Source organism: Pseudophryne corroboree, chromosome 1 (genome assembly GCF_028390025.1).
Source record: "Pseudophryne corroboree isolate aPseCor3 chromosome 1, aPseCor3.hap2, whole genome shotgun sequence".
NCBI lineage: Eukaryota > Metazoa > Chordata > Amphibia > Anura > Myobatrachidae > Pseudophryne > Pseudophryne corroboree.
This window is the reverse complement of record NC_086444.1, coordinates 691,410,399-691,435,001: the sequence shown is the minus strand read 5'-3', so window position 1 is coordinate 691,435,001 and position 24,603 is coordinate 691,410,399. Positions and strand designations below refer to the sequence as shown.

At 46.8% G+C, this 24,603-nt stretch overlaps 1 protein-coding gene across 1 annotated transcript; it reads right to left on the bottom strand.

Annotated features, from left to right (window-relative positions):
- Window positions 1-1,393: 1,393 nt before the first annotated feature.
- LOC134907221 (uncharacterized) lies at window positions 1,394-16,033 on the bottom strand. The gene is made up of 9 exons (XM_063914777.1): window positions 15,916-16,033; window positions 14,118-14,162; window positions 12,521-12,565; window positions 10,883-10,966; window positions 10,536-10,755; window positions 10,311-10,456; window positions 2,919-3,029; window positions 1,949-2,039; window positions 1,394-1,519 (listed from the first exon to the last, which is right to left on the bottom strand). Exons 1-9 carry the CDS (start codon window positions 15,955-15,957, stop codon window positions 1,515-1,517), a joined length of 789 nt encoding a protein of 262 aa, XP_063770847.1. The 5' UTR covers window positions 15,958-16,033; the 3' UTR covers window positions 1,394-1,514.
- Window positions 16,034-24,603: the final 8,570 nt, after the last annotated feature.

Below are 24,603 nucleotides of genomic sequence, written 5' to 3'. Positions count from 1 at the left end.
GAGCTAGGCTCTGTCTCATATTAGAGGATCATAAAAAATAAACAAACCACCACAACACCCACCACTCATTGACATCGGGAAGCCATCTGGTTCTCCCCATTGACGGCAGAAGTAGTTCCCATTGGTCATATACCAGACATGTCAAATTATGTGTCGATGGGCATCACTAGATGTGTGTAACCAACGCCTGCATGATACATTGTGGCATCTGTACACTGTAGTGGACTATGGTGCAATGCAACGTAGCGTGTACCATCTAAAATGCATGTCGTTTCTTGGGTCATCCAATTAGGCATGCTCGACAGGACAATTCAGGGAACGACCTGCAGGAGCACACTGAGTGATGTGGCAGGTATATCATTCGATCAGTGTCAGATTGTTGTTTGATTGACTGCCTAGTGTTTACCCAGCTTTAGTTTGATACCAAGAGCATGGGAATATCTTAAATATTGCCATGACCAACACATTGGGGGAAATTCAAATGTTTGAAAGTCAGTTAAGTGTTTTATTTGTTCCCCACCCCATCTAATAAACAGGAAACAAACACCCAACTGACTTTTCAAACATTTGAATTTCCCCAATGACTCAGGTGGATAGTAGGTGAAAAAGCAACACGTTTAACTCTGTAGTTTAGAAATAACCATCCCACCATTCTTTGGTAACCACATACCAATTCATTTGTTAGGCCTCATGATCGTTATCACACCCCATCTTCTAAAAGGAGTGTGTTGTCCCCATCTACTGGTCAGATGTGAAGCAAAGTAAATTACTGCAGCTACAAAAAAATAAAAATAAAAGGCTCTTAAACTTGCCAGAGCCTGCTCTATGTGCAGATTTTATCCCCTAGCACTTCCACTTAACCATTCCTCACTGCAGTCTGGTCCAAAAACCTGGAGTGCCAGGTCACAAGCCATTGTCAGGTTGTGACTTGTGTTTTGGTCACCCAACCACAGATCTGTAACTTCCATCCAGCTCCCATAGCAGTGTTTCCAGCATGTTAGACTATTAAGGAGAGTGTTTTTCTGAATAGACATTCAGTTCATAACTGAAGTGTCACTTTTTGGAGAAGAGTTCTACTAGTGTAGATTTTTTATTTATTTTTTTTTAAATTGCAGACCAACTTATTAAGTCACTGAAATAGACTATTTTCTGCTGCAATTACCCTTCTAAAACACTGCAAGTCTTTTATCAAAGAGAATCCACATGTCTCAGGAAGTGTCTCATTTACACCAGAATTAGGACTTTTCACCTTCTGATAACTAGGCATGTTTGTGTAACCAATCAGGTGAACCAGATTCCTCAAATTTATTTTAATACTTTCTATTTAAAGCAAGGTGCCAACTGGCCATCTTTTACAGTCAGTTATAATGCCACACTAAGCGAGGAGTCCTGCTCATTGAAAACGTTTTTATTAATTTAACAAAATATTCCAAGGTTACAGTTCTGATTGAACACTAAACAGCAGACCGGGATAAGAGGATGTGCTGGTCAGGCCATGCATCTCATTTCTTAAATCAATCTGGAGCAGGAGAGAGGGGGGAAAAAATAAATAAATGTTAAATTGAAATGACAAGAAAAATATAAACACCTTGCACATTTTAGGCTTCAAAGGCAAATCCCAGGCATTACAGGGACGAATTTTGGCATGAAAGGGAGGGGGGGGGGGGGGGGGGGGTCTTTCTGGGATATAAAGCCTACATTCATTTCTAATTAGAAAGGGGGGTGGGATCTGTCTTTTGCACATTACAGGTACTAGTATATCGCCCTGCCAAGACAGATCCCATCCAGTAGGACAGCAAAATGTGATACCCTTTTTATCAGATTTCAGACATTAATTGTTGCTGTCTGGTCACCAGATCCTGTAGCGATATTTGACCTTCTATACAGGATTGGGAAGTAAGCCAGAAAGACTTTTGGATGCTAGTATATAATTGCTAGGTATCCTAACCTGCAGAGACCGTGGTTTTCTGCTCTTCGCCATCTGGGTTTGATTCTTCACATGGTGATTTGTGTATTTGTTCCTCAGTGCCTTGTGTCTCCTAAGTAGAGAAATACAAAGATAAAAAGATTATACAAACGAAATTAAATGGCATTTGAACTACATTGATTTACAGTTACAAGTGTCGAGTCAGCTGTTCAATACCCTTTAGACAGAAATCCCAGCAATTACCTTGCGTTTTAGTGCAGAGTCATTTTGCCTGTGTCTCACGCCCCCCCCTCTTTCTCACCAAAGCAAAATACAGGGCCAAGAATTTCTACCTGGTAATTTGCAGATTAAGAAGGGTAGTTGGTCTGTGTGAAAGGATAAACCTGGGTCAAAGTCCTAGGAATTTCAACCAGAGTTGACCCCTTCACATAGAAAAGCACACTTGGTTTTTTGCCAAATTACTGGCTAGAGCTGCTTCACCCAGTGATTACATTTTTGTGAAAAAGGGGGTAGAAGTAAGAACAGAGTAAAATCCCATAATTGGAGTCAAGGTTGAAAACAGAGGTGTACATGTTTTAGACCAGTCAAAACTTTAAATTGGCCTCCATTTATTATTTAGCCATTAACAACCAGTGAAACCAGATCAGATTGTTACAAATAAATATATATATATATATATATATATATATAAATGTGTTATACACAAAGTTTGCAATTAAGTGTATTAATAGGAACACCTCCATTTTAGCAGTCACACCAGCTTTTTCTTGTATGAGGGCTCAGTTTTTTTTATTTTAGCCTAATTTAAAAGTTTAGAAATTTATGTATATTCAGAAATGCTATGTGGCAGGAATATAATTTTTTGTATAATTTAGACAAGTTCTGGCTCAAGTCTCAGAACTTCAGCTATCTAGAAAAGCATCTTAAAACGTTGTTGGGGGAATATATTACATTAAAAAAAAAATTGTTTTTTTTTCGTCACATTACTCACTTGTGTAGCCTCCTTAAGCATCACAACACCATCTTTCTCTTCTACTTCCAGATCACTCTCAGTGTCATTCTTAGATTTGTTTTCTTCACTATCTGTCTCTGAATTACTTGGCTGGGGACAAAATAAAAGTTTAAACTTGTGCACCAAAAGTGTAAATGCCTACTAAATATGCCAGTTACTGCTGTAAAGTTCAGTATTAGACAAAACAGGGGTTTATGCTTATGTTCATGTCTTAAAGTCCATTGGTAGCACCAGTAATCAATTGTGCATTTTAAAGCTTAATGATGCATCTGTGCTCCTCTTCTACCATGCCTGCCAGAAGCAGGTTAGTCATGCTCAAGTTAGAAAGCTAGGCAATGAGGAAATTACATTTAGCATAGAGGGAAGACACCCAATATCAGATCAAATTAAGATTGCTTAATGCAAAGAAGAAAATCCAGTTTGATCACTAGAAATGTTTGAAACATCCCAAATCACAGACGAGCCTCACTTGCTTTCTAGAGAGCCATGAGGTTTTTGGTACTGTGCTGCCCAGAGTGGAAGTAGCCCACCTACCAATGGACTGAGAAGCCTACTATCCCTTTCTCAAAGCATAAAATATCAATAGTCTTGCAGATATCTTATCGACAGGAGTTATATATAAATGCTCTTATTCTAGCCAAAGAATAAAAACCTCTACTTTTCCATGGACCTATTATGTTCCAAGCTGGGATCATAATATCCTGATTGATGTGCCAACCATCTTCATTTAGGACCTTGAACTGGGTCCAAATTATTCATCAGTTTGAGATTAAGTAGGCAACCTATGCTGTAAAATGTACTCTGGTACTTATGCAGAGACTGGTTTCTTCACTTCAATCTAAAAGTTCTTTACCCTATCTTAGAGACCTATAGCTTTTGAAATGTCTCAAAAGCTTCCAAAATTGACCTTCTGCCAATCTGAGATTGTCAGATTACCTTGCAGTGTGGCCAGTCTGGGGCCGAAAGGGCACCAGACACCGGTGGGAGCAACACAAAAGGTAGGTTAGGAGGGCTGATGGGCTCTTAAGGCAGACTGAAATTGCATGATGCAGGCACAATATCAATACACCTTCAGATCTATTCTAGTGCACGTTTTTTCTACACTGTGCTGTACCAGCTTACCATCACATTGATATCTGTCTGACTAGCTTTCTACCAGCTGAAGAAAAATAAGAATTTACTCACCGGTAATTCTATTTCTTGTAGTCCGTAGTGGATGCTGGGGACTCCGTAAGGACCATGGGGAATAGACGGCTCCGCAGGAGACTGGGCACATCTAAAGAAAGAATTAGGACTATCTGGTGTGCACTGGCTCCTCCCCCTATGACCCTCCTCCAAGCCTCAGGACACTGTGCCCGGAAGAGCTGACACAATAAGGAAGGATTTTGAATCCCGGGTAAGACTCATACCAGCCACACCGTATAACTCGTGATAGGAACCCCGGTTAACAGTATGATAACAAAAGGAGCCTCTGAACAGATGGCTCGCAATAACAACCCGATTTGTGTAACAATAACTATTTACAAGTATTGCAGACAATCCGCATTAGGGATGGGCGCCCAGCATCCACTACGAGAAATAAAATTACCGGTGAGTAAATTCTTATTTTCTCCGACGTCCTAGTGGATGCTGGGGACTCCGTAAGGACCATGGGGATTATACCAAAGCTCCCAAACGGGCGGGAGAGTGCGGATGACTCTGCAGCACCGAATGAGAGAACTCCAGGTCCTCCTCAGCCATGGTATCCAATTTGTAGAATTTTGCAAACGTGTTTGCCCCTGACCAAGTAGCAGCTCGGCAAAGTTGTAAAGCAGAGACCCCTCGGGCAGCCGCCCAAGATGAGCCCACCTTCCTTGTGGAATGGGCTTTTACAGATTTAGGCTGCGGTAGTCCCACCGCAGAATGCGCCAGCTGAATAGTGCTACAAATCCAGCGCGCGATAGTCTGCTTAGAAGCAGGAGCACCCAGTTTTCTGGGTGCATACAGGATAAACAGCGAGTCAGTTCTCCTGACTCCAGCCGTCCTGGAAACATAAATTTTCAGGGCCCTGACTACGTCCAGCAACTTGGAATCCTCCAAGTTCCTAGTAGCCGCAGGCACCACAATAGGCTGGTTCAAGTGAAACACTGATACCACCTTCGGGAGAAACTGAGGACGAGTCCTCAACTCTGCCCTATCCATATGGAAAAATCAGATAAGGGCTTTTATATGACAAAGCCGCCAATTCTGACACACGCCTGGCCGAAGCCAGGGCCAACAGCATGACCACTTTCCACGTGAGATATTTCAAATCCACAGTCTTAAGTGGTTCAAACCAATGTGATTTCAGGAACTCCAAAACCACATTGAGATCCCAAGGTGCCACTGGGGGCACAAAAGGAGGCTGAATATGCAGAACTCCTTTGACAAAAGTCTGAACTTCAGGCAGTGAAGCCAGTTCTTTCTGGAAGAAAAATCGACAGGGCCGAAATCTGGACCTTAATGGACCCCAATTTGAGGCCCGACGTCACCCCTGCTTGCAGGAAATGCAGGAATCGACCCAGTTGAAATTCCTCCGTTGGAGCCTTCCTGGCCTCACACCAAGCAACATATTTCCGCCAAATGCAGTGATAATGTTTTGTGGTGACATCCTTCCTGGCTTTGATCAGGGTAGGGATGACTTCCTCCGGAATGCCCTTTTCCTTCAGGATCCCGTGTTCAACCGCCATGCCGTCAAACGTAGCCACGGTAAGTCTTGGAACAGACAGGGCCCCTGCTGCAGCAGGTCTTGTCTGAGCGGTAGAGGCCAAGGGTCCTCTGAAAGCATCTCTTGAAGTTCTGGGTACCAAGCTCTTCTTGGCCAGTCCGGAACCACGAGTATAGTTTTCACTCCTCGCCTTCGTATTATTCTCAGTACCTTGGGAATGAGAGGCAGAGGAGGAAACACATAAACCGACTGGTACACCCACGGTGTTACTAGAGCGTCCACAGCGATCGCCTGAGGGTCCCTTGACCTGGCGCAATATCTTTTTAGCTTTTTGTTGAGGCGGGACGCCATCATGTCCACCTGTGGTTCAGTACCGGTTGGTTCTGAAGCAGGGGCTTTGCTTGGCTTAGGGCATTGTAAATGGCCCTTAGCTCCAGAATATTTATGTGAAGCGAAATCTCCTGATTTGACCACAGTCCTTGGAAATTTCTTCCCTGTGTGACTGCACCCCAGCCCCGAAGGCTGGCATCCGTGGTCACCAGGACCCAGTCCTGTATTCCGAATCAGCGGCCCTCTAGTAGATGAGCCCTCTGCAGCCACCACAGCAGCGACACCCTGGTCCTTGCCGACAGGGTTATCCGCTGTTGCATCTGGAGATGGGACCCGGACCATTTGTCCAACAGGTCCCACTGGAAAGTCCTTGCGTGGAACCTTCCGAATGGAATTGCTTCGTACGAAGCTACCATTTTTCCCAGGACTCGTGTGCATTGATGTACCGACACCTGTCCCGGTTTTAGGAGGTCTCTGACTAGAGATGACAACTCCTCGGCTTTTTCCACTGGAAGAAACTTTTTTTCTGGTCTGTCCAGAATCATTCCCAGGAACAGAAGACGTGTCGTCGGGACCAGCTGTGACTTTGGAATATTGAGAATCCAGCCGTGCTGTTGTAGCACTTCCCGAGAAAGTGCTACCCCCACTACCAACTGTTCCTTGGACCTCGCCTTTATCAGGAGAACGTACAAGTACGGGATAATTAAAACTCCCTTCTTGCGAAGGAGTATCATTTCGGCCATTACCTTGGTAAAGACCCTCGGTACCGTGGATAACCCAAACGGCAGCGTCTGGAACTGATAGTGACAGTCCTGTACCACAAATCTGAGGTACTCCTGGTGAGGAGGGTAAATGGGGACATGCAGGTAGGCATCCTTGATGTCCAGAGAGACCATGTAATCCCCCTCGTCCAGGCTCGCAATAACCGCACTGAGCGATTCCATCTTGAACTTTCTGATATACGTGTTCAAGGATTTTAAATTTAAGATGGGTCTCACCGAACCGTCCGGTTTCGGTACCACAAACATTGTGGAATAGTAAGCCTTTCCTTGCTGAAGGAGGGGTACCTTGACAATCACTTGCTGTGAATACCCGGGTCCGCCTGTGAAGCCCCAGCGTCATGCTGTGGACTTACCGGACGCGGGGGAGGACTTTTGCTCTTGGGAACTGGCTGTATGCTGCAGCTCTTTCCCTCTACCTTTGCCTCTCGGCAGAAAGGATGCGCCTCGAGCCCTCTTGTGTTTATGGGGCCGAAAGGACTGTACTTGATAGTATGGTGCTTTCTTTTGCTGTGGGATAGCCTGTGGCAAAAATGTCGATTTCCCAGCCGTAGCTGTGGAAACGAGGTCTGAAAGACCATCCCCAAACAGTTCCACCCCCTTATAAGGCAAAACTTCCATGTGCCTTTTTGAATCGGCATCACCTGACCACTGCTGAGTCCATAACCCCCTTCTGGCGGCAATGGACATTGCGCTTATTTTTGATGCCAGCTGGCAAATATCCCTCTGTGCATCGCGCATGTATAAGACAGCGTCTTTTATATGCTCTACGGTCAGCAAAATATTGTCCCTATCCAGGGTATCAATATTATCCGACAGGGAATCTGACCACGCAGCAGCAGCACTGCACATCCATGCTGATGCAATCGCTGGTCGCAATATAATGCCCGTGTGTGTATATATAGCTTTTAGGGTAGCCTCCTGCTTTCTATCAGCAGGATCCTTTAGGGCGGCCGTATCCGGAGACGGTAGTGCCACCTGTTTTGATAAACGTGTAAGCGCTTTATCTACCCTAGGGGATGTTTCCAAACGTGACCTATCCTCTCGCGGGAAAGGGTACGCTGCCAATAACCGTTTAGAAATTATCAATTTCTTATCGGGGGAAGTCCAGGCTTCCTCACACACCTCATTTAATTCCTCAGATGCAGGAAAAACTACTGGTAGTTCTCACCGAACATAATACCCTTTTTTGTGGTACCTGGGGTACTATCAGAAATGTGTAATACATTTTTCATTGCCTCAATCATGTAACGGGTGGACCTATTGGAGGGTACACTAGTCTCAGTCGTCGACACTGGAGTCGGTATCCGTGTCGACATCTGTGTCTGCAATCTGAGGTAGCGGGCGTTTTAAAGCCCCTGATGACATTTGAGACGCTGGAACAGTCACAAGCTGAGTAGCCGGCTGTCCTAGGTCGTCAAACCTTTTATGTAAGGAGCCGACACTGTCACGTAATTCCTTCCATAAGTCCATCCACACAGGTGTCGACCCCTCATGGGGTGACAACACATTTACAGGCATTTGCTCTGCCTCCACATCATTTTCCTCATCATACATGTCGACACAGCGGTACCGACACAGCACACACACAGGGAATGCACTGACAGAGGACAGGACCCCACAAAGCCCTTTGGGGAGACAGAGGGAGAGTATGCCAGCACACACCAGAGCGCTATATAACAGAGGGATATCACTATACAGAGTGTCTTCCCCTATAGCTGCTTATATATATATATATTAATATATATATATATATATATATATATATATATATATATATATATATATATATATACACATACACATACACACATACTGCACCTAAATTTAGTGCCCCCCCTCTCTTTTTTTTACCCTTTCTGTAGTGCAGGACTGCAGGGGAGAGCCAGGGAGCGATCCTTCCAGCGGAGCTGTGAGGGAAAATGGTGCCAGTGTGCTGAGGGAGATGGCTCCGCCCCTTTTTCGGCGGGCTCTCCCCCGCTTTGTGTTATTCTGGCAGGGGTAATTTACACCTATATAGCCTCTGGGGCTATATATGGTGTCAGTTTTGCCAGCCAAGGTGTTAATATTGCTGCTCAGGGCGGCCCCCCCCTGCACCCATCAGTGACCGAAGTGTGTGGTGTGCATGAGGAGCAATGGCGCACAGCTGCAGTGCTGTGCGCTACCTTGGAGAAGACAGAAGTCTTCAGCCGCCGATTTTCCGGACCTTCTTGCTTCTGGCTCTGTAAGGGGGACGGCGGCGCGGCTCCGGGAACGGACGACGAGGTCGGGTCCTGTGTGCGATCCCTCTGGAGCTAATGGTGTCCAGTAGCCTAAGAAGCCCAAGCTACCACCACTTAGGTAGGTTCGCTTCTTCTCCCCTTAGTCCCTCGCTGCAGTGAGCCTGTTGCCAGCAGGTCTCACTGTAAAATAAAAAACCTGAACTATACTTTCTAGGAGCTCAGGAGAGCCTCTAGTGTGCATCCAGCTCGGCCGGGCACAGAAATCTAACTGAGGCTTGGAGGAGGGTCATAGGGGGAGGAGCCAGTGCACACCAGATAGTCCTAAATCTTTTAGATGTGCCCAGTCTCCTGCGGAGCAGTCTATTCCCCATGGTCCTTACGGAGTCCCCAGCATCCACTAGGACGTCAGAGAAAGCCTCTTTATGAAGGGACCTTTTACCGGTAAGACATAGAAAGTTTGCTTCTAAATGGTCTATTGCTGGAATTACAACTGCAATGATGTTATCTGAACATTGTTCTACTCTATTGTTGTAGTTGCTGAAGCGTTTGGCAATACATATCTATTGCTGCTATACTACAGCAGTGACATGGTCAGGATTTTCCACTCAAGTGTAGCACTGTCCTCAACTCTATAGCATTGACCAGTAGGTGGGTCCCCCACATTGTCCAAAACCACTAATTGCATAATATGGTTGATCACAACAATTACCATTCTGGGATCATAGTTACTGGCATCCAAAGACAAATGTTGAAGGGCCTCCCACTATCACCCACTAGATGCAGATGACTTAAGGGGGGTACTGACGGAGCGATATTCTAAGCAATCTGACTAGATTGCTTAGAATATGAGCATTATCGCTCCGTGTGTACCCCTTACAGCGATAGCTATGCGCAGCCCCGCGCATCGCCATCACTGCTGCTAGATTGGCCTGCATGCAGGCCAATCTAGCGGGTCGCTCACTTCACCCGCTGGGTGAAGTGAGCAGCCCCCCGTCTCCCCCTGCACAGATCACGCTGTGCTGAGCGGCAGGAGAGATCCTGGAACTTGCAAGCGAGATTAGGGAATATTTTTATCCAATATCCATGCGAGCCCAGATGGTTAATTGAAGATGTCTGAATTACTAATTCCAGTGTACTTTCAAGCATAGAGAAATTTAAGACATGGACAATGGTAGGGTTTGGGTAACTCTGCATGCAGACTTAAAAAAGGTCCTGTGCACAACATACTCCACTATTTTTCCAGGCCGCCCCCCCCAAATGGTGGTTTAAGGATGTTTACAGCAAGCATATGCAAGACACTCACTGGCAAGTCCCATATCAAATTAAGTGAATGGTGGGCTGGAATGAAACTTACCTCATATGTAGGGTCATCAACCTGGTCCTCATCTGGAAGATCTTCAGTCATGAAGGTCACCCAGCTGTGCTGCTCTTCCATATCCAAGTCATCCTGTTTCCGTTTGCTGCCTTTTCCATGCAGCTTTAGAGGGGACTTCCGAATGTCTGCATGAAGATATTTAATGGCTGTAAAGAAGCAAGATCATCATTCAAAACTAGTTAGTTATAGTCTTAGAAGACTTACCATCAGAGGCAGAGGTCTTTCCTAGGTTTTGCACAGAGCGATACCCCAATGCACACTGCAGCCTGTAAGGAGTGATCAAGAGAATAAGTCTGGCCAAGCGTCCAATCCGTTTCTTGCCACTCAAAAACCGTCTGTTTGGGGAAGTCTGCTCAGCACTGCCCACAGTCTCCACTTCCTCAGAAAGGCCAGCAAATGACACTACTTTCTTAAGCATTTTAAACTAGAGAGAGAGAAAAACAAATCTGACAAGGCATATACACATACATATATTTTAACATTTAACTAATTACATACTACAGTTTGAACACAATTGTACATATTCTTCAAATCAAAGTACTCTTACTTACCACATATTTCAGAGGCCAGATACAAGATATCCTTAATAGGAGGCACTTAATGTATCCTGGACTTCTGGCTGGTACAGCGGTTGCCTGCAGAAGAGATGTCAGATTAGTATTTCTCAACAGTATTGCCTATTGGTCAATATTTGACAGTTTTAATTGTTACACATTATAGTACATTGTCAGAAATGATACAGGTTTTGTATGTTGACTATTTTTATCTTTATACATTGACTAGCACTGCCATTTCCTGTTTGCAGCTTTTGCTGTATGTCAGATCCCCTACATTTGTCTGTAGCTGTTGTGATCAACCATATTAAGTACCTATGACCATACCCTTTCCTTTAAGGGCTGGTCAAGAAATATAATTCTTTCAAGTAGGTATGTATTTGTGGAGGAACTCCCAAGCTGTTAAACATGGCAAAAAGTCTTCAAGTGTAACTATTGAGGGTCGGTTGGTTGCTGCCTCTTAGCAATCTTGAAGGGGAGGAGGCCATATTATTTGAACTTTGGTACTGTGTGGCATAACCACATTGCAGGGGTGTGGCTGCACCTCCATGGCAGACCTGTTCCCCAGACAGGTCAGTGTACTTTGTACCTGCCCTACACACTGTCAGGAGAACATAATTGTTCTGGATTAACAGGTCTATGTACTAAGCCTAATAGGCCCTACACACATGCCGATATTCTGAAAGATATGAACGATCTCGTTCATAAACGAACGAGAACTCGTTCATATCTTTCAGTGTGGAGACTCCAGCGATGAACGATGCGCGGCCCCGCGCTCGTTCATCGCTGATCTCCCGTCGGCTGTGCATGCAGGCCAATATGGACGATCTCGTCCATATTTGCCTGCACTTCAATGCAGCCGGGTGACGGGGGGAGTGAAGAAACTTCACTCCCCCCGTCACCGGGTTGCTCGTATCGGCCGTCGGGCACCTCGGCGGCGCATCGCCGAGTGTGTAGGGCCCCTTAGACTCAGAGATAAGGTACCAACCAATCAGCTCCCAAGTGTCATGTTAGGGACTACGGAGGGGGGTGTTTAAACCCATGTGCCTCTGCATTTTAATGCAAGCATTAGCACCAGATCTCACTGTTCACAGGCTGAAACCAGCCCCAATTCACCCAAAATTGCTTGGAGCCCTATAGGACAGTGAGAACTTTTGTAACAATTCAGGCTGCCATGAAGTGCACCTGCTGCTGCAGTGACCAGCACCTGCAAGATCACAGCTAATAGGATAGATCCCTACATTTGAAAAGTGACAGGTACTTTCTCTGGCCAAGTCTTAGTGCAGAGACCCCTAATTCTCTTAGGCTATGCATGCACCCATTAATTTCAAGATAAACTGGCAATTACAGCCAAAATCAGCATAACTAGACAGCTTCAAAATGTATTTAATTTTTTTTTTTTTTTTTTTTTAACAGCAAAACATAACCCCACCACCTCCCAGAAGAGTTTTGCTTTATTAGGAATAGGAATCCCAGAAGTCATTTTCTGGCATATCAATTTGAAAACCACTTCTGGCAAGTGTGCGCTTCACCACATAAAATGTAGTGCTCTCCTGATTAAGCTGGGTGTTATTACCCCTATCTAGTGTGTACTAAAAGCAACAGTATATTTTATCCCACCATTGAATGACTTACCTTTGTTTCCACATCACACGATTTCTTGGCACCCTCATCTGTGTCCTTGTGTTTAAATAGAAAACAAAACAAAAACAAAGAAGGTCACCTGACAGCCTTTGCATAAGAATCTGTTTGGTGGATAGCAAATGCAAGTCTTAATCGGCAAGTATTCAAAGTACTCTGTAGGCAACATTTACTCAGTTTATCAGGACATGAGATGAGATCACAACCTCTCAATGCAAATCTGTACATATCTGCAGTTAAAAAAAAATAAAAAAAATTTGAAGACAGGGGAAGCATTTAACCAGCGGCTAAGGTACCAAAAGGACTGGAAACTCTGGCCATGGCTTCAAATGACAAAAGCCACTGGAGGAGAGGTTGCAAACATTTTTCTCCATGCTGTGTAATAAGGTTGATGAACTACTTGAATGAATTCATGTTGCCCAAGGACTTAAGGGGGGTACTCACAGAGCGATATTCTAAGCAATCCGACTAGATTGCTTAGGGGTCTACTCATGAAGCAGTGAAAAGTGTGGAGAAGTTGCCCATGGCGACCAATCAGCTTTGATGTAACATTTATAATTTGCATATTATAAAATTATACAGAGCAGTTGATTGGTTGCCATGGGCAACTTCTCCACTGATTCATTTGTCCGATCTTTTCACTGCTTCATGAATAGACCCGTAGAATTTAAGCATTATCGCTCCGTGTGTACCCCCTACACAGTGGTGCAAGTAGAAAAAATGTCCTACAGGTACTGTGTGCGCGCGCCAAAAAATGGGTGTGGCCAAATGCCATATGGGGTGTGGCCAATGAAAATGTGGGCGTGATACACATATGGGGGGAGGGGCAGATACACGAATGCCCCCCACAGTGCCAGATACACGAATGCCCCCCACAGTGCCAGATATACATTGCCACCCACAGTGCTGCCTCCCCCCCCCCCTTCCCCAGCTCACCGCTGCTGCTGTTGTGTTGTCTCCAGTGTGTGAGGGGAGGAGAGCGCAGCCTGCGCCTCTCCTTCCCCTCAGTCTCCGGCGGGTGAGTTCAATATTCAGCGCCGATCCGTGAGCCAATCAAAGGTCCGCGAGCTCCGATTGGCTCACGGTCGGCGCTGATTTGATTGAAGGCACTGAGGGCATAGCAAGCGGCAGCCCGTCGGTGTGGGTACGGCTTACCCACAGCAAAATTCTTAAGGGTACGCCGTACCCACCCGTACCCGCATACTTGCACCGCTGCCCCTACAGCAATAGCGATGCGCAGCCCCGTGCATTGCCAGTGTTAGATTGGCCTGCATCTAGCAGGTCGCTCACTTCACCCGCAGGTATTCACTGGGAAAGACAACAGGAGAACTCTAACTTTGACATCCTCCTGGAAAAGTTAAATAAAGCAGTTTATTCTGCATATGGCTCTAGAATTCTCCATCATACAGCGACTTGGGCATATGGTGGAGCCAAGATGTGCTTTAACATTTCTCCGACCACAAGCAGTTATCAATTCCTATAACCTTGTATACATATTTTATTGAATGTTTGGCTCATAGAACCAGATGTAAAAAGCATTGCTCATTTCTTAGAATGGTGATAGATCAGAAAAGTCAAATTAGGCGTTTACCTTTGATCCCACATCACATGAGTTCTTAGTGTCTTCATCTGCTGCCTTGGGGGGTGGGGGGGAGAAAGGAAAGCAACTTGAGCTACAGAGTGGAACATTCAACATGGTTGTCATTTGTTACTGTAAAATTAGTAAAGCCACAAGTTCATTACTTGTAACAAGACTATCTGACAATAGGAGACAAAACATCAGTGCAGGATACCAGTCAGGCTGAACGATCATTTGCTGTGCACAACATCTGAAGTAACTATTAGCTTGCAAAATGCTTTACAAGGACAATAGACTTGAGGGGGATGTCAGTAAGTAGGTATGAAATAAACAGCAAATGATACATATATTTGTCTCCTGCGGTTTCCCAGAGTAGCCACCTTAAACTTCAGTGTCACTGCATGCATGCTCAGCCGATTTAAGATACAATCCAGTCTAGTTTATTAAAGAGTAGCATTTGTAGCGACTGATCGCCAACAATGATTAATTTATTTATAACGCGAGTCAGTTACTTTATTTTCTAGTTCTGCTATTAATAGCACCCACATTCAGAAGCAGTTGGGACTACAGCTCTAGGTCTCCACATAATAGGCCCATCATGACAGCAGCATGAGAAGGACTACGAATCATAAGTATTAAACTTCTCTACACGCAAAGACACAATTTTTTATACTTAAATTATGTCCTACAGTATAAATAGCGAGGACATCTTCCTGTCCTTGCCCACCAACCCTCAGCCAGCTCCAGAACATACAACCTGGGGCCATTACTAGAATACTGTACTCCTCCTGTTCTAGTTAAATCCAGCCCCTGGCTGATTCTATGGTAGAGGCATTCAAAACAGTAGCGGTTCCTACTGTAGAGCACTTCCCAACCCACCCAAGGCTGAGACTTTGAAGGTTGGGCACCACAGAATCACTGTGCCTCAGTCCCATCACAGTTTTAAGAGCTTCATTATACTAAAACCACAGCCAATAAACTAGTCCCTAAATCCTCATTTGAAAGTCCAAATTGATACCAGTGGATAGGAGATATAGTATACAGCTCAGATAATGACAAGATAGTCAGAACTTCTGGTAAGAAGCCTCACAGTGTGTTTGTCCTAAAACTTGTAGACACCACACAAAACTGCAACATGTAATCCAGAAACAATGTGGGCACAACCACACAATAAGCTTAATACTGTTCTCACCAGCAGGTGATGCACTTTATAAGATGCAGTTAGCACTTGTTTTATAACAAGGCTACACATTTTTGCATTTGAGTTTAGCATACCCAGTTATTGTATTTGCAACTCGTTTCTGACAATGGACGCATACATTTTACTGTTGGATAAGCTCAGTCACCATCTGAAGAATTTTTAGTTGCCATTAATCATCAATATGGCATATTAACTAGACATTATGGCTGCAAGTTTGTGCACATTAAAGCCAGTCCCTTCAAAGTACAATAGATTACCATGTAATCCACAGACCCAGAAGGAAAAACATTGCATCAAACACTGGCGAAAATGTGCCATTGTGTAGTTTGTTAGATTTACAGGAACACATTAGGATTGCTCATGGAAGTTAGAGACAGCTGGCAAACAAAGCTTGCATCACACATGCAGCAATTGCAGTTCAGAATAATCTCAACACACAATCAATTTGCGTTAGAAACAGTAGTTTCCAGTGTGTTCTATACAGAGATTTAGATGTACAAACTCAGCCAAGAACTACAATATTAGTGATGCTCACAAAACATACAACTGCAAGACATTAACAATGTTAGTCCAACTTCAGGCATAAAACAAATAAAATACTCCACTTACCTTCACATCATCACTTTGAGTACTTGCTTTATTCAGATCCATTGCAGCACCTTCAATCACCACCACTTTTCCTGGAGTCTTGCCTGATCACCCTTGAAAATGTATTAGATATCACCAACATGCCAGAGTCTGTGTTTTAAACTGATGCTACCTCATTAAGGTAATGGCTCCTCGTTAAGTGGAATACACCCCTTAACCCTTTTGTATAAACTTGTATGACAAATAGTAATAGTTAGTTTAGGCTAGATATACTAGTAATTTTAATGTTAGCATAATAATAACACATGCAATTACTTGTATCTGTGCTTTGTTGTTACACCTCTTCTTGCATTTGATTTAATTGAATACAGACTGCATCTGACTCACTGGCGAATCGATGATGGGTGCGGTGTGTGCGCAGGGGCCCCTGAGTCCAGAGGGGGCCCCAACTGCACACGCTGCACCCATTTTTTTAATACTTATCACTCCGGAGTCCCGCACCAACGTCAGCAGTGCTGTTGAATCACAGTGAAAATGGCATAGTGCCCATTTTCACGGTGTTCTGCGCATGCACAGTAGAGAGATCACTGGGAAAATGGCGCGGTGGCTCTCTAGTGCTCAGACTCTCTTGCGCTGCAGGCAGAGAGGAGGGGGCACGAACGGAGGAGACAGTTTCTCTTAAAGCACCCTGATCTGATTGTAAAGTTAGTGAGTGCAGTCTGTTTCAAAATCAAGTGCAATCTGAAAATGATGCGGTTGGCTGCACTGCATTAAGGAATAGTACCCACATGGATTAGGTATGCGGTCAATAAATCTACAGCAGGCATGTCCAAACTGCGGCCCTCCAGCTGTTGAAAAACTACACATCCCAGCATGCCCTGACACAGCTTTAGCATTCTCTGACAGCAAAACTGTGTATGGCATGCTGGGATATGTAGTTTCACAACAGCTGGAGGGCCGCAGTTTGGACATGCCCGATCTACAGTGTCCAATTAGACAGTCAATAGGTTGACACAAAATTGTTGACATGCATTAAGTAGACATGGTCATTAGGTCGATCTATGAAAGGTTGACAGTTCTCATGGTTGACAGGTACAAAAGGTTGACAGGTTCACATTGCCGACACACATATGGTTGAGTTTTTTTATAATTTTATCTACTTTTTCTCTTACGTCCTAGAGCAGGGGTGGGGAACCTTTTTTTATAAAATCCTTCGGGGGCCATACAAAAATTCTCAACTTAAAAAATTACCCTGCCCCCCAGTAGGTCTGCCCCTTCGAGGCACTGCGTGTGCGCGCCGGAAGCGCGCACGCGCCAAAAAATTGGGTGTGGCCAGTTAAAATGGGACGTGATACACATATGCCCCCAATAGTGCGGTGCCAGATCCACAATTGCCCCCACAGTGCCAGGTATACAGATGCCCCCACAGTGCCAGGTATACAAATGCCCCTCACAGTGCCAGGTATACAGATGCCCCCACAGTGCCAGGTATACAGATGCCCCCACTGTGCCAGGTATACAAATGCCCCTCACAGTGCCAGGTATACAGATGTCCCCACAGTGCCAGGTATACAGATGTCCCCACAGTGCCAGGTATACAGATGCCCCCCTCCCCCTCCCCTCCCCTCCCCTCCGTGCTGCTTACCTTGCTCCTTTCGGCGGGACACGGAGGAGAGCGCGGCTATGTTGGGCGGCGGCGGCATGTAGGACTTGAAACCAGCCGCCGGTTCGAGAGCCAATCAGAGCTCGCGGACCGGCAGCCGCGGCTCCTGATTGGCTGCCGGTCCGCGAGCTCTGATTGGCTCACGGACCGGCGGCTGGTTTGAAGTATTACACGCCGCCGCTCCCACCCGACAGCCGCGCTCTCCTCACTGTTCTGACAGCTGAGACACGCTGCCGCCGGACTGAGCGGCAGCGTGTCTCACTGACACAAGCTGGTGGGCCGGACCAAACGGCTTCGCGGGCCGTATACGGCCCGCGGGCCGGAGGTTCCTCACCCCTGTCCTAGAGGATGCTGGGTCCACATTAGTACCATGGGGTATAGACGGGTCCACCAGGAGCCATTGACACTTTAAGACTTTGAGAGTGTGGGCTGGCTCCTCCCTCTATGCCCCTCCAACCAGACTCAGTTTAGAAAATGTGCCCGGAGGAGCCGGTCACAGCTAGGGGAGCTTTACAGAGTTTTTCTGGAAAAGTTTGTTTTTAGAGTTTATTATTTTACAGGGAGGCTGCTGGCAACAGCCTCCCTGCGGCGAGGGACTAAGGGGGGGAATAGTGTCCGCCCAGCGGGGTCTGAGCCACTGTCTCCTCTGACTGGACACTGAGCTCCAGAGGGGTGGGATCGTTCTCCGCCACAGGGGATCGCTCGCCCCAGCAGCATGCCGCCAACCCCTTACAGAGCTAAAGATGTGGTGAGTGAGACACCGATCCGCCTAGCAAGCGGGGGGCCGGTGTGAAGATGTCGGAAGCGGTGAGGGAGCGCAGTATTAACTGCTCTCCTGAGAAGGCTCAGCGGCACATGTTGCGGCGCTGCGAGGGGCGCCCTGGGCCAGCACTTACCCCCTACACTGGTCCAGAAGTCTGTCGGGGTCCGCGGATCTCAGCCAGCACATTTTCCTCAGGCCAGTATAATCTATGAAGAGCGGGAAGACAGCGCCATTAAGTGGACAGAGCTTCTCCTCAGGGCGGACCCAGCAGCGTTCCAGCACCATTTTCCTGCCTGCACAGCGCTGAGAGGAAGAACAGGTCCCTCCACAGCAACTCCAGCTATCTGTACACAGTACCAGTGGGTTGTAGAAGGGAGGGGAGACTGTAATAAGACTGTGTGTCCTATTAAGGGACACAGTCAGCGCTGACAAGGGGTCTACCTTTGCTAAAAGCGCTGTGTGTGGGTTGGCTCCAATCTCTTTGTCTCTCTTGCCATTCTTGGGAGGGAAACTCTGTCTGCCCTCACCTGTGTGTGTGTGGAGTGTTTGGTGGTCTCCTTTAGCTATGTCCAGGGACACTGGGGGTCATCCCGACCCGATCGCTAGCTGCAGTTTGTAGCAGTGCAGCGATTGGGTTGGAACTGCGCATGAGCCGGCACCGTAGTGCGCCGGCACATGGCAGGTTTCGTTACCTAGCGAGCGCCTCTTGAGACAGAGGCGGTCGCTAGACGGGAGGGGGCTAAATGACGGCGTTAAGCCGCCGTTTAGGCGGAGCGGTCCGGCCAACGCAGGCATGGCCGGACCATTGGGGGGGGGGGGCGGGCCGTGGCGGCTACGTGACGTCTCACGCAGCCGCTGCGGCCAGCGGGAGCAACGAGCAACTCCTGGCCAGCCGCTTGAGCTGCGCTGGCCGGGAGTTACTCCTCAAATACAAAGGCATCTCCTCTGTGTGATGCTTTTGTATTTGTGCGGGGGGGCCGGCACTGACATGCGGGGTGGACTAGCCTAGTGCTGGGCGTCCCCCCGCATGTCTGAGTTGACGATTGTAGCTGTGCTAAATTTAGGACAGTTACGATCAACTCGGAATGACCCCCACTGTGTCATATGCTGCAGAGGATTTATCCTCCCAGGATGATCCCATCCCATGTAATCAGGATAGCACTGGTTTAGCACAGATACCAGCAAGGGAGCCTGAGTGGTTTTCCTCTATCAAATCTTGGATTTCTCAGATTTCTGACAGGGTTGCAAGTAATGAATCTGCAACCCAGGTATTACAGAGCTCTATGGCAGTATGGCCGTTTTCTGGTACCTCAGGACGCCCCGCTATATACCCCCACAAACGTGCGCTTGTGCAGGTCACACAAGATGACACGGATACCGATTCTGACACCACAGACTCAGATGGGGATGTGTTGCGGGGGTCCGCATCTCTTGCAAAAGGGGTGCAATTGTTGATAGAGGCTATCAGGGATGTGTAGAATGTTTATGATACCACACCTGAGCAGGTTGAGGAGGCTTTTTTCACTGAAAATAAAAAAGCCTCGCTAACCTTCCCTGCGTCAAAGGAATTGAATGCTATATTTGAAAAGGCATGGGAAAACCCTGAGAAAAAATTCCAGGTCCCTAAAAGGGTACTAGTGGCGTTTCCTTTCCCTGAGGAGGATAGGAAAAAATGGGAAAACCCGCCGATTGTTGACGCATCTGTGTCCAGACTCTCAAAGAAGGTGGTTTTGCCTGTTCCAGGATCTACCTCCTTAAAGGAGCCGGCTGATAGAAAAATTGATAACACGCTTAAATCAATGTACACTGCTTCGGGGGCCATATTACGTCCCACTATTGCTACTGCATGGATTGCAAAGGCTATAGTAAAGTGGTCGGCTACCTTACTTGAGGATTTGGATACGATGGATAGGGATGACGTTGCTTTATATTTATGCAACATACATGATTCAGCAGGTTTTATGGTAGAATCCATGAAAGACCTGGGCTCAATGGCTGCGGGAATATCTTCCATGTCTGTTTCAGCTCGTCGGGGACTGTGGCTGCGCCAGTGGTCGGCCGACGCGGAATCCAGGAAAAGTGTGGAGGCCCTACCCTATACAGGTCAGGCTCTCTTTGGGGAAGCTCTAGATGCGTGGATATCCACGGCTACAGCAGGTAAGTCTCCGTTTCTTCCCTCAGCAGCACCTGCTCCGAAGAAGTCCTTCTCTTCATCTGCAACGCAGTCCTTTCGGCCTAACAGGCCTAGAAAGGCCAGAACGTCCAATACCATCTTTAGGGGAGGTCGAGTTAAGTCCAAGAAACCTGCAGCTGCAGGTTCCCAGGAGCAAAAGCCTGCTTCAGGTACGCCAAAGTCCTCCACATGACGGTGGACCGCGCAGCCTGGAGATGGGGCCAGTGGAAGCCAGACTCAGACACTTCAGTCACGTCTGGGTATCGTCCGGCCTGGATCCCTGGGTGATAGATATTGTATCCCAGGGATACAGGCTGGAATTTCAAAGTCTCCCTCCTCATCGCTTTTTCAAATCAGGCTTGCCAACTATGTTGGCAGACAGCACTGTACTACAAGACACTGTCCAAAAACTGGTGGAGGCACAGGTCATTGTACCAGTACCACCTCACATGCATAACAAAGGTTACTATTCAAACCTTTTCGTGGTACCGAAACCGAATGGTTCGGTCAGGCCCATTCTGAACCTAAAATCATGGAACCCCTTTCTAAAGGAGTTCAAGTTCAAGATGGAGTCTATCAGGGCGGTGATATCAGGTCTGGAAGAGGGGGAATTCCTGGTATCTCTGGATATCAAGGATGCGTACCTCCACATTCCGATCTGGCTGCCACATCAGGCTTATCTCCGTTTCGCATTGCTGGACTGTCATTTCCAGTTCCAGGCCCTGCCATTCGGCCTCTCCACAGCACCAAGGGTGTTTACCAAGGTGATGGCAGAAATGATGATTCTCCTCCGCAAACAGGGTGTGAACATCATTCCATATCTGGTCGATCTGCTGATAAAGGCATCATCCAAGGAGAAGCTGCTGCAATCCAATGTTCTCACAACACGCCTCCTCAAGAGTCACATTTGGATTCTGAACCTTCCAAAGTCACATTTGGAACCAACCCAGAGGTTATCATTTCTGGGATTGATCCTGGACACGGAAGTGCAAAAGGTGTTTCTTCCGCAGGAAAAGGTGTTGGTGATACAAACTATGGTCCGGGATGTCCTGAAGCCAGCCCGGGTGTCGGTTCATCAATGCATTTGCCTATTGGGAAAGATGGTGGCCTCTTACGAGGCTCTCCAGTACGGGAGGTTCCACGCTCGGACCTTCCAACTGGATATCCTGGACAAGTGGTTGGGATCTCATCTCCACATGCACCAGAGAATTTGTGTCGCCAAAGGCAAGGATTTCACTCCTCTGGTGGCTCCACTTGCCTCACCTTCTGGAGGGCCGCAAGTTCGGGATTCAGGACTGGGTCCTTCTAACCACGGATGCGAGCCCTAGGGGCTGGGGAGCAGTCACTCAAGGAGTAACCTTCCAAGGATGGTGGTCAAGCCTGGAAGCCAGCTTGCCCATCAACATCCTGGAACTAAGAGCCGTCTACAACGGTCTTCTTCAGGCGGACCCTCTTCTAAGAAATCGGGCCATTCAAGTGCAGTCAGACAATGTAACAACAGTGGCTTACATAAACCGACAAGGCGAAACGAAGAGCAGAGCGGCAATGTCAGAGGTGACAAGAATACTCCTCTGGACAGAAATGTACGCGTTGGCGCTGTCAGCCATCTTCATTTCGGGAGTAGACAACTGGGAAGCAGACGTCCTCATCAGACACGATCTCCATTCAGGGGAGTGGGGTCTCCATCTGTTGGTGTTCAAGGACATAACAGACCTTTGGGGATTGCCCCAAATAGACATGGTAGCCTCTCGTCTCAACAAGAATCTTTGGCGTTATTGTTCCAGGTCGAGGGACCCACAGGCAGTGGCAGTGGACGCCCTGGTGTCTCCGTGGGTGTTTCAGTCAGTGTACGTTTTCCACCACTCTCACTCATCCCAAGAATCCTAAAGCTTATAAGGAGAAGAAGGGTTAAAGCGATCCTCATTGCCTCAGACTGGCCAAGAAGGGCTTGGTACGCGGACCTTCTGAATCTACTGCAAGAAGAGTCGAGGACTCTTTCTCTTCGGGAGGACCTGCTGCAGCAGGGGCTGTTCGCCTATCAAGACTTACCGCGGCTACGTTTGACGGCATGGAAGTTGAGCGCCTGGTACTTGCTCGAAAGGGCATTCCGTAGAAGGTTATTCCTACCCTCATACAGGCTAGGAAAGGGGTAACGTCTAAACATTACCATTGTATTTGGAAGAAATATGTCTCTTGGTGTGAGTCCAAGAAGTTTCCTACGGTGGAGTTTCAACTGGGATGTTTCCTCCTCTTCCTGCAAGCAGGAGTGGATATGGGCCTGAGCTTGGGATCTGTGAAGGTCCAGATTTCAGCCCTATCCATTTTCTTTCAAATTTCTTACATGGAAGGTGGTCACGTTGTTGGCCTTAGCTTCTGCTAGACGCGTGTCCGAATTGGGGGCTTTATCCTGTAAAAGCCCTTACTTGATCTTCCACGAAGATAGAGCTGAGCTCCGGACACGCCAGCAGTTTCTACCGAAGGTTGTGTTGGCATTTCATATCAACCAACCTATTGTGGTGCCAGTGGCTACTGACTCCTCAATTACATCAAAGTCCTTGGAGGTTGTAAGGGCTCTGAAGATATATGTGAAGAGAACTTCTCGTCACAGAAAGTCGGACTCACTGTTTGTCCTCTATGATCCCAAGAAAATTGGGTGTCCTGCTTCTAAGCAGACTATTTCTCGCTGGATTAGGTTCACTATCCAGCACGCTTATTCTACGGCAGGACTGCCGTGATGAAAAAATCTGTTAAAGCCCACTCTACTCGTAAGGTGGGGTCTTCCTGGGCGGCTGCCCGGGTTGTCTCAGCAGTGCAACTTTGCCGAGCTGCAACTTGGTCTGGGTCGAATGCGTTTGCAAAGTTTTACATGTTCGATGCTGTGGCCTCTGATGATCTGAAGTTCAGTCAATCAGTTCTGCAGGAGCCTCCGCGCTCTCCCTCCCGTTCTGGGAGCTTTGGTACATCCCCATGGTACTAATGTGGACCCCAGCATCCTCTAGGACGTAAGAGAAAATAGGATTTTGGTACCTACAGGTAAATCCTTTTCTCGTAGTCTGTAGAGGATGCTGGGCGCCTGCCCTGCGCTTCGTTTTCCTGCAAAAATGTTATTTGGTTAAGTACAACTTTGTTTAGTTGAGTTCTGCATTGTTACTTTGTAAGTAATGTTTCAGCAGTTGCTGAGTGTTCAAACTTCGTTGGCTTGACGTGCCTTGTATGTGTGAGCTGGTATGTATCTTGCCACTATCTGTGTATAATCCTTCTCTCGAAGATTTCCGTCTCCTCGGGCACAGTTTCTAGACTGAGTCTGATAGGAGGGGCATAGAGGGAGGAGCCAGCCCACACTCTCAAACTCTTAAAGTGCCAATGGCTCCTGGTGGACCTGTCTATCCGCCATGATACTAATGTGGACCCCAGCATCCTCTATGGACTACGAGAAAAGGATTTACCGGTAGGTACCAAAATCCTATTTTCATACTTTACCATCCACGATTGGGAACAGTAACCTTGCCCGAAGCATGACGAGTGAAGCGAGCCATGCGAAGGGAAGCAGTACACTAATTGGGGATCCACATGCTGAGACTGTGAAAACAACACCAAAAACATGCAAAAATGCTGTGTTGACCCTTTTCTGTGTCGACCATTTCCATGTTGACCTATTCATGTGTCAACCTGTTGTACCGTTCGACCTTTTACAGTGTCGAACTTTCATAGGTCGTCCTAATGATTATGTTGACCTTTTGTCAATGTCGACCTTTTCACTGTCGACTATGTGGTGTTGACCTAATGATTGGGGTCTATTCATGAAGCAGTGAAAAGAGTGGAGAGATGAGTCTGTGGAGAAGTTGCCCATGGCAACCAATCAGCTGCTTATGGCAACCAATCAGCTACTCTGTACAATTGTATAGTATGCAAATTACAAGTGTTACTTCAATGCTGATTGGTTGCCATAGGCAACTTCTCCACTGGCTCACTTCTTCACACTTTTTACTGCTTCATGAATAGACCCCTCTAACTGTAGATCTATTGAAACGTAACCATGGATTGACAAATAACAAGATGGAAAAATTCAGACAAAGAAACTGCACCTGCAATAGGGCTGGTGCAAGTTTC

What these genes read in the sequence shown, in the direction of transcription:
- LOC134907221 (XM_063914777.1), bottom strand. Translation starts at nt 15,957, where the DNA reads ATGGATCTGAATAAAGCAAGTACTCAAAGTGATGATGTGAAG. An exon ending in CGTGTGATGTGGAAACAAAG is followed by an intron (nt 10,967 to 12,520) that starts GTAAGTCATTCA and finishes TCTCTTCTGCAG; the next exon opens with GCAACCGCTGTACCAGCCAG. An exon ending in TCTGGCCTCTGAAATATGTG is followed by an intron (nt 10,756 to 10,882) that starts GTAAGTAAGAGT and finishes CTCTCTCTCTAG; the next exon opens with TTTAAAATGCTTAAGAAAGT.